The sequence below is a fragment of the Moschus berezovskii genome, chromosome 2 (genome assembly GCF_049115385.1).
Source record: "Moschus berezovskii isolate FMDL1 chromosome 2, NW_MosBer_1.0, whole genome shotgun sequence".
Taxonomy (NCBI): domain Eukaryota; kingdom Metazoa; phylum Chordata; class Mammalia; order Artiodactyla; family Moschidae; genus Moschus; species Moschus berezovskii.
This window is the reverse complement of record NC_142461.1, coordinates 9,972,345-9,982,113: the sequence shown is the minus strand read 5'-3', so window position 1 is coordinate 9,982,113 and position 9,769 is coordinate 9,972,345. Positions and strand designations below refer to the sequence as shown.

Here is a 9,769-nt window from a genome sequence, read left to right as displayed (position 1 = left end):
AAGGAAGGAAAAGAACTACTGTAATGGACACAGGGAAGCTATTTCAAAGAGAAGCTCTAACCATAAGATCCACATGTGCCTTAAGGGTCAGGCAAAGAGTTTTTCTTTCATAGGGAGGAGTAAATAAGGCTAGAAAGAACTTAGTGTGACAAAGGGGGATGATCGGGAATGGTATATGGGACAGTAGGTCACAGAATGTTTTACCCTGAACCCAGACTATTCTTTGGGGGCAAGGGGGCTGTTAAGGAGGAATTGCAGGCAACTCAAGCTGGGGGAGAGGAACACAGGACAAAGTTCACGGACCTGGAGGAAGGAGAGAAGCTTAACTAAACTATAGTTAACGATCATTTTGTTCTTACTGATCTGTGGGGAAAAGCAGTTCACCTAAGCATTTATGAGGCAAAGAATTGAAATTTGGAGTCTGTATCCAACCTTGCCGTAGGCAAACAAGAAGGCACCCATGAGTTTTATCTAAGTCATAAAAGGAAGGTTGTCTCTTTGCAGTAAGTTGATTCCAGAACACAAAAGGGTGGAGGGGATTTCTTAACTTTCACTGTTTTCCGGGCTCACAGGGCTTGAGCAAGGTTCAACATTGTCAGTACATCTGATAAACATATGCAAGAATTTCTTTAAAATGTATAACTAGAGGACTTCCCTGGTGGTACAGGGGATATGAATCTGCCTGCCAAAGCAGGGGACACAGGTTTAATTCCTGGCCTGGGAAGATTCCACATGCTTCGGAGCAGCTGGGCCCAGGCAACTCAACTACTGAGGCCCATGCACCTAGAGCCTGTGCTCCAAGCAAGAGAAGCCACTGTGAGGAGAAGCCCGCACATCACAACTAGAGAAAGACTGCACACGCAATGATGACCCAGGGCAACCAAATAATTAATTTTTAAAAAACAAAACCTATCACTAGAAGTGGGATTTCTGGGTCAAAAGATATGTGGAGTTCCATTTTTACAGGGTAATGCCAAACTGTTTTCCAAAGCAGTGGTACCAGTTTACACTTCTAACAGTGTAAGGGAGCTCCAGTTGCTCTACATCTTCAGGATTTAAGAGAGGATTTGAGGATTTTAAAATGTTTTTGCCAATCTGCTGGCTATGAAGTGGGTCTCATTATATTTCCTCGATGAAAGGAGATTGAGTATCTTTCATTATTAATTGGATGTGTTTCTCTTCTGTGAAAGGTCTTCAACCCACTTTTCAATTGGATTGCCTTTAGTTGTTTCAGTCATGTCTGACTCTGTACAACCCTATGGACTGCAGCCTGCAAGGCTTCTCTGGCCATGGAATGGATGGCCATCCCATCCAGTACTAGGCAAGAGTACTGGAGTGGGTTGCCATGCTCTCCTCCAGGTGATCTTCCCAACCCAGAGATCGAACCCGGGTGTCCTGCATTGCAGGCAGATTCTTTACCAGCTGAGCCCCCAGGGAAGCCGAATACTGGAATGGGTAGCCATTCCTTTCTCCTAGGGATCTTCCCAACCCAGGGATCGAACCCAGGTCCTCCACAATGCAGGATCCCTGGGAAGGATCATTTCTTGATCCCTTCCAAAGGCAGCAAGGCCTCCAACAACCAACCAGCTTTCCCTAGGCATCTACTATGTGAAAGTCATACAAAGATGAATACTGAAAATAAGTACGGAAAGCCCTCTCATATTCGCGGCTTCCCAGTATCATGAAAATAACAGGGAACTGAGCCACCAGGGAAGTCCCGGATTCTCTTTTTCTAAATGATTTGTGAGCTTTGGTACATATACACAATGGAGTATTACTCAGCTATTAAAAAGAATGCATTTGAATCAGTTCTAATGAGGTGGATGAAACTGGAGCCTATACAGAGTGAAGACAGAAAGAAACGCACCAATACAGTATACTAACACATATATATGGAATTTAGAAAGATGGAAATATAACCCTGTATACGAGACAGCAAAATAGACACAGTTGTATCGAACAGTCTTTGGGACTTTGTGGGAGAGGGTGAGGGTGGGATGATTTGAGAGAATGACATTGAAACATGTATGTTGTCATATGTGAAACGAAGCAGCAGTTCAGGGTCAATGCATGTTACAGGATACTCGGGGCTGGTGTGCGGGGATGACCCAGAGGGAGGATAAAGGGAGGAAGGAGGTGAGAGGGGGGTTCAGGAGGGGGAACTCATGTACACCTGGGGCGAATTCATGTCAATGTAGGGCAAAACCAACCAATATAATATTGTAAAATAAAAAAAAATAAATTAAAAAAAATAAAATAAATGATTTGTGGGAGTTCACCAATGTGTTTCGGAAGAATGAATGGATTAACGACTGAAAACGCTCTCAACTGATAATTACAAGATTTAAAATTTCCCAAACCTAATTGTAATTATCAGTTTAGAGCGTTTTCAGTCGTTAATCCATTCATTCTCCCGAAACACACTGGTGAACTCCCACAAATCATTTAGAAAAAGAGAATCCGGGGCTTCGACTTCGTTCGAACCTTCCCAGCTCTTCGTTCCATAGCCACAATCCCGGCTGACTCATCACGGGATACGCAGTACTGCTACGCCTCAGCGCCGGCTCGCGATGTTCTCGCGAGAGTTGGTTCCAGTCGATCATGTGACAGCCAAGATGGCGGTGTCCAGCGAGGCAGAAGAGGAGGCAGCTGTTTATTTAGTCGTGAGCGGTATCCCCGCGGAGTTGCGGTCAGCCCAGCTTCGGAGCTACTTTAGTCAGTTCCGGGAACAGCGCGATTGTGGCTTCCTCTGTTTCCATTACCGGCATCGGCCTGAACGGGCCCCTCCCCAGGCTGCTGCTAACTCTACCCCAACGCCTATCCGCCAGGGTCTTGCCCAGACTTCACTCAACGATGCCGGTGCTCTCTCCACTCAGGACTCTAACCCCACCCGGACCCGCACCTGCTGCTGTGTTGTCTCTGTACGGGGGGCCGCTCAAGCCCAGAGGTTTCTCCGCATGTACTCGGGCCGCCGGTGGCTGGATTCTCAGGGCACTTGGTTACCTGGTCGTTGTTTCATCCGCAGACTTCGGTTACCTACTGAGGCATCAGGTACCTGCGGGAAAGAGACTAGACTTGGCCTACAGGCACTGGAACAGAGGCACCTTTCCTGAGGAGTGATGAGGACAAGTTAGGTCCCTCGTTAGGGCTCTTCAGGGGTTTAGATTAAATTTGTGGACAAAGTTTCAGGCTTAGCTTGCACGGTAGAAGAACTTGGGGAGAGGGGGGAAACAGAGGCCTATTCAGATGATCTTTCCAATTTATAAATCTATTCCTAGATCCTTTCGATTTTGCACTGACATAGAGGGGTGAAAAGGAAGTCAAGCATTGTTTTTGTTGCCCCTTCTTTGTTGTCCCCCGCCTAGTCCTCTCTTGGCAAGATGCAGTTGTTGCTCACTCTCCAACTCTTTGCAGCCCCATGGATTGCAGCATGCCAGGCTCCTCTGGCAAGGTGCAAATGAAGAGACAAGGTTTTTTTATTTGGACTGTTCCCATTTTCTTGGGAAATCACTTTGATATAGAAACAGGAACCACAGTGCAGGGCCCTCTAATTTATTCATTCAACAAATGTAGCCTGTATTGATAGACTGAGTGTGACTCTAGCTGGTATGTAGAGAACAGTCGGACACAGTCTGTGCTTAGAATTAAAAAAGGAACCCAGATTTATAAAAAGATAATTGTTACAGAGATGCCATTCTAATTGTTAACATTTACTGAGCGCTTCCTTATTAGGCACTGTTCTAAACCTTTCATTTTCTTATTGACTCCTGACAACAGTCCTATAAGGCAGGAGCTATTGTTACGCATTTTGTAAGTGAGGAAACTGAAGGATGCAGAAGTTATGTTACAAGATGACAGTCACAATATTAATCAGGCATTTTGCTCCGGAGCCTGTGCTCTTTATCTCCAACTGCTGTGAGATGACAGAGGAGAAACCGATTTCCTAGAAGGATTAGGAAATGTTTTCATCTGGATCTTGAAATATAAACAGGAGTTTGTGGGACAGAATGATATTCAAAGTAAATGGTATTTACAAAGATACAGAAATGTGGAAGTCCATGAAACTTTCAGGGCATGTTAAATTGTTTGATGTGATTGGAACACATGAGGGTGTGCATGGGGTGAGGGTTAGTTGGCAGTTGAGAATCAAAAGGTCATCAGGAACCAGATCTGAAAGAAACCTGTGTGATTACCAAGGTCATGAGAAATGGCATAAAATTACTAAGTGGTTCTGGTCAGGAAACAGGAAGGGACTCTGGAAAAGTTTGAAAGGGAGAAACAGTATTAGCGAAAGGATTTAAACCTTGTCCAGTTTCTGGCTCATGTGTGGCTGGAGACTTTCAGGTTTCAAGTGCCATTCTTCTCCCTGCTTTCCAAGGTTTGGGCTCCTTTCCCTTCAAGACCCGGAAGGAACTGCAGAGTCGCAAGACTAGGAGTGAAGCCTTCACACTGGCTGACCTGAGGCAGTTGCCAGAGCTGAATCCACCAGTGCTGATGCCCAGTGGGAATGTTGGCACTCCCCTGCGGGTCTTTTTAGAATTGATCCGGGCCTGCCGCCTACCACCTCGGATCATCACCCAGCTTCAGCTTCAGTTCCCCAAGACAGGTTCCTCTCGGCGCTACGGCAATGTGCCCTTCACTTATGAGGACTCAGAGACTGTGGAGCAAGAAGAGTTTGTGTATACAGCCGAGGGTGAGGAAATACCCCAGGGAAGCTGCTTGGCAGACGTACCATCCAACTCCTGTGAAGAGCCAGAGGAGGAAGAGGAAGAGGAAGAAGAGTCACACTCAGATGACGTGAGTACGGAGAGCCATCTTGTCCTTGCTGGCAGCTTAGAGTGGCAAACGCATTGCTAGTGCCACTCTTCAATTGTGTATTCCAAGAGTTCTAAACCTGGGGTCCTCAGGAGGCTTCTAAAGACTTTGAACTTCCTGACATTGAATATAAAACTGCATTTGCTTGTGCAGGTATATGTTTCTTTTGGAAAAGGGACCAGAGTTTTATCCAAAGATTCTCAAAAGGCATCTTCTTTTCATTGCTTCAGAAGAAATGTGAGGAGGGTCTCTTTCATTGATGAAATCTACTAACTAAGAGATACGATCATCTAAGGAAGAAGAGGCAGAGCTAGGATGTGAACGCACTCCCCTTCACTCCTTGTCTAACCTCTGTGTGCTTTCATTATGTTGTTGAGAAGTCACTTCTGTTTTCTGACCTTGAGTCTGTGGATTGAACGCTAGTCTCCAGTTAACCTCATCAGTGAAAGAGACATTTCTTTTACCTCTTTCTCCAAACTTCATTGTTCACACATTAAATCAGGAGATTTTGTTATATATTGGGAAACTTTTTTGTAATGCATACCTTGTGTAAAAAGCAATTGATCTATGTCTTCCAAGCTCCCCGCTCGGAGTTACTAACACATCTGGACCACATCCTCAGTGTGGTACTATTCTGCCTTTTCTCCAGCACCGACTCCGCAGCAGTGATTCCTGAGACCTCCTGGAGTTTAAATGGGGCGGGGGGCCCCCAGGATTTTAAGCCAGGAGTCATTCTATCATTCCATAAGTCCAGTCAAGCAGCTGTAAACACAGGGGCTAGCACAGGAATCCAGAGACACTCTAAGGCTCATTTCCTTCCCTCAAAGAGCTTTCAGTCTCCCTGAAGAGGAAGAACCAGTATCTGCAAAGGGTACATGGTAGAGAATGGGTTTGCAGGCTAGTGCTGCCCCTCTCTTGGTGTACCATCTTGGGCAAATTACTTTGCTTCACTAAGTAGAAGTTTCCTCATCTGTAGAATGGAAATAATGGCACTTATTCGCAGAGTTGTTGTGGTGATTAAAGGAGCTAACGTATGTGAAGGGCCTGACACAGTAGACAGTAGGTATTAGCTCTTGTCCCTTCTTTCTTTGTGACATAATGTAGAAAGGCATAAACAGTGTACATTGATTAGCACTGAGAAGTTCACAGACCAGAGTGCTGTGGGCCTCAGTGTGGGGGACTTCATGTGAGCAATAGCCCTTGAGGAATGAGGAGGATTTAACAAGTGTAGAAGAGGTGGTGGTGGGAGAACAGGGCAGAGAGGCAGGGAGAGCGATGTGACCAAAAGTGCAACGATATGAGTGAGTCAGGCTTGGGACTTCCTGGAGGTCCAGTGGTTATGACTGGATGCCCGGGAAGTGCTACCAATGCAGAGGACACAGGTTCAGTCCCTGGTCAGGGAACTAAGATCCCAGCTGCCGTGTGGTGCAGCTTAAAAAAAAAAAAAGACTAGTAGGGGAAGTGGCCAAGTATGTTGAGAAACACTAAGGGCGTGGAGAGATGTCAGGTCAGGCCTCAGGGACCAAACACGTGCTGCTTCTCCAAGAAATTGGGAGGAATGGAGCTGAGGTTCCATCTGTAGGACCTCCTGTGCAGTGAGCTGCCTGCCTTGTGGGCCTCAGGTCAGGAAGCTGGACAGGCAGGTCTCCTCTCTCCACCTTCTCCCAGGACGACGACCGGGGTGAGGAGTGGGAGCGGCACGAGGCACTGCATGAGGACGTGACGGGGCAGGAGCGGACCACTGAGCGGCTCTTTGAGGAGGAGATCGAGCTCAAGTGGGAGAAGGGCGGCTCTGGCCTGGTGTTTTACACCGACGCCCAGTTCTGGCAGGAGGAGGAAGGAGGTAATGCTAGCATCAGGCAAGGGCAGGGGTGGTCCCTGCTACATTCGCTCAGGGCGCTCTGCTCCACACGGTGGGTTCCCTGGCGGTGAGCCTGACTAGAGGGCTAGGAAAGAGGCTTACATTGTTGTATTTGAGAGACCAGCCATCCTTTCTAGGGTGGGGGGTCAGGGGAGTGGAGAGAAAATGCCCTCCTCCAATTGTGAGTGACGCCCCCCCACCCAGAGGAGAAGCGTGAATATACGCCCCAAGTTCTAGAATGTGTGTCTGAGTCTAGATTTAACACTTGATAGAACTGAGAGTCCTTGGTTCACTCTGCTTGATGCTTTTCTCTCTGCAGACTTTGATGAACAGACAGCTGATGACTGGGATGTGGACATGAGCGTGTACTACGACGCAGGTACTGGGCCCGGGCTTGCAGTGCTCAGACATGGAATGGTGCCCTGGCTGTGCAGTGACACTTTACCAGACCTGCTTAGCAGCGTCTGAGACAGGGCACCAGTTGAGTAAAAGAGCACTAGTTGAGTGCATTAAGTGCTGGTGGTGGGCAGCGTCTTTTTCCTTTCTGTGTGGAGGAAGGACATGTGGGCACAGCCCTCAGGGAGGTCTGGTTCTGATGGGCAAGCCCTAGTAGAGTGGGAGGGTCAGGAGTTCAGGCTCTGGTTAAGAATTTAGATTTTGGAGTCAAGAATCACCTAAGGTTGAGACTCCGTTTCCAATGCAGGAGCTTGGGTTTGATACCTAAGATCCCAACATGCTGTGCAATGTGGCCAAAAAAAAAAAAAAATGACCTAGGGTGATTTACAGAGTGGGAGGTGAAGACCTGGGTCCTAAATCCATCTCTCATTTTTTTGGCTCTGTGACTTTTCTGCGCCAGTTTTTCCCCATTTGTAAGATGGGTCAGCCATGGTTCTTACTTTTGGTGAGCTCCCAGTCTAATGAGAGAAACACAGTAATGACACACGATAAAGATGAATATGTAAATCTTGTGAGGAGGGCCTAGAAACTTGATTTTCCCTACTTCTGCTGAGAGAGACCCTTCCACAAACTGGGCTCTGCTTCCTCAGATGGTGGAGACAAAGACGCCCGAGACTCTGTCCAAATGCGTCTGGAACGGAGGCTCCGTGATGGCCAGGAGGCCGGCTCTGTGTTCAGACACCAGGTGGGCACCTTCGAGCGCCATACCAAGGTGAGCATTGTGCCCATCCCACTGACCCCTTTCTTTTCCTTCTTTACCCCCATTCCCTCCCCTGCCCCCACAGGAGCCCCATGTCTTGAGTCTTCTCTCTTTCCTCTGCAGGGCATTGGGCGGAAGGTGCTGGAACAGCAGGGCTGGGCTGAGGGCCAGGGCCTGGGCAGCCAGTGCTCAGGTGTTCCCGATGCCCTGGATAATGACGGCCAGCACCCCAGATGCAAGCGTGGATTGGGGTGAGTATGGCTGAGGGATTTCCCTGGGAGCCCAAGTGAGCCTTTCAGCTGTACCCTGGTTCCCCCTTCCCTCTGGTTCTGGGTTGGGTGCTAGAGACCCCCCAGGGATTGAACTTTAAAGCAGAATTAGAAGGAAAAAGTAGATCTGGCACTAGTCTTTTTAAGACCAAGTCCTCAAGCTTGATTAAGGATGATTAATCTCCTGGGGAAGTCATTCCCTCAAGTCTGAGGAATTTGGACTTGATGATTGCTGTTAGGGAGTGACTATAAGTCACAAAGTGGTAACAGTTGTTCTGAATTTTGTGTACTATTTAAAATGAAAGCACTATGTGAGGCCCCTGGTTGCTGGCACCATCAACAGATAAGATGAGGGGGAAGGAGATTTCAATGCTCTGTCTTTGGGACAAACCAGATATGTTGGTGATGGACAGGGAGGCCTGGCATGCTGCAGTCCATGGGGTCGCAAAGAGTTGGACACGACTGAGTGACTGAACTGAAGATATGTAGTAGCTATTACTCTGTTCTTTCCCAGCCTGAGAGCAGCCCTCTCACTGAGAGCCCTTTTTTTGATTCAGGTACCATGGAGAGAAGCTCCAGCCATTTGGGCAAACGAAGAGGCCCCGTGGAACTGCCTTGGGGCTCATCTCCACCGTCTACGATGAGCCCCTACCCCAGGACCAAGGAGAATCGCTGCTCCGCCGCCAGCCACCCACCAGCATGAAATTTCGCACAGACGTGGCTTTTGTGAGGAGTTCCAACCGTGCCTTGAACAGCCTCTCAGAGCCTGAGTAACAGGTTCAAGGACTCCCCCTTAATCAGGATCACTCATAACTGCACAGTGGCAGCCCTGTGCCCAGCCTTATCTTCCACTGAAGGCAGAAAGAACTCTGGGAGCAGCAGTGTGCACGTTGTTCAGGATGCTTTGTTCAGAACTTGCCTTCTGGTTGTCTACCTCAGGGACATTTTTACAAAAAGCCCCCGTTATATCCTCCTCTTTAATGAAAGGGCTTAATGGCTGGGCTTCCCTGGTGGCTCAGAGGTTAAAGCGTCTGCCTCCAATGTGGGAGACCCGGGTTCGATCCCTGGGTCGGGAAAATCTCCTGGAGAAGGAAACGGTAACCCACTCCAGTATTCTTGCCTGGAGAATCCCATGGATGGAGAAGCCTGGTAGGCTACAGTCCACGGGGTCGCAAAGAGTCGGACACGACTGAGCAACGGAACGGAATGGCTGTTACTCCTTGGTCTCCTAACCCTAGTTCCTATTTTTTGGGCTTGCTTCTGTTGCCTCCCCCAGCCCCTTGAAAAGCTGGACTGACTGAGGTTATCAGCAGTACCTTCCTGGGAGGAGGTTACCATGAAGCCCAGAAAGAGGGGGGTTAAGGACACGGAAGAGGAGAGGGCTCGTGCTCCTGAGAGACGGTCCTGGGGCGGGCCCTCCAGTGTCTACCCTTCACTGTCTGGGCCGGGGCAGCGGACATTTCCGCAGATGTCCCGGGTCTGCGACCTGACGGGAGAATAAAAAAGTTAACTACCGAATTTCTCTTTCTCTTCGGATTTGGGCCAGGAGTAAGGTGGGGAAACCCCCGGAAAGGTCCCCGCAGGGCCCCCAAGTCGGCCCCACGCCCTAGCGTCACCACGGCTCCCGGCGCCAAGCTGTGTCGTCACCGTGAGGGCGGGACTTCCTCT

At 48.6% G+C, this 9,769-nt stretch overlaps 1 protein-coding gene across 1 annotated transcript; it reads left to right on the top strand.

Annotated features, from left to right (window-relative positions):
• Nucleotides 1-2,570: 2,570 nt before the first annotated feature.
• GPATCH3 (G-patch domain containing 3) lies at nucleotides 2,571-9,655 on the top strand. The gene is made up of 7 exons (XM_055397850.2): nucleotides 2,571-3,051; nucleotides 4,379-4,797; nucleotides 6,484-6,658; nucleotides 6,996-7,055; nucleotides 7,723-7,844; nucleotides 7,956-8,083; nucleotides 8,659-9,655. Exons 1-7 carry the CDS (start codon nucleotides 2,571-2,573, stop codon nucleotides 8,873-8,875), a joined length of 1,602 nt encoding a protein of 533 aa, XP_055253825.2. The 3' UTR covers nucleotides 8,876-9,655.
• The last annotated feature ends 114 nt before the right edge of the window (nucleotides 9,656-9,769 follow it).

Coding starts and splice junctions, on each gene's coding strand:
- GPATCH3 (XM_055397850.2), top strand. CDS start 2,571: ATGTTCTCGCGAGAGTTGGTTCCAGTCGATCATGTGACAGCCAAGATG. Junction 3,052..4,378: donor GTTACCTACTGAGGCATCAG/GTACCTGCGGGA, acceptor CTGCTTTCCAAG/GTTTGGGCTCCTTTCCCTTC. Junction 6,659..6,995: donor CTGGCAGGAGGAGGAAGGAG/GTAATGCTAGCA, acceptor TTCTCTCTGCAG/ACTTTGATGAACAGACAGCT.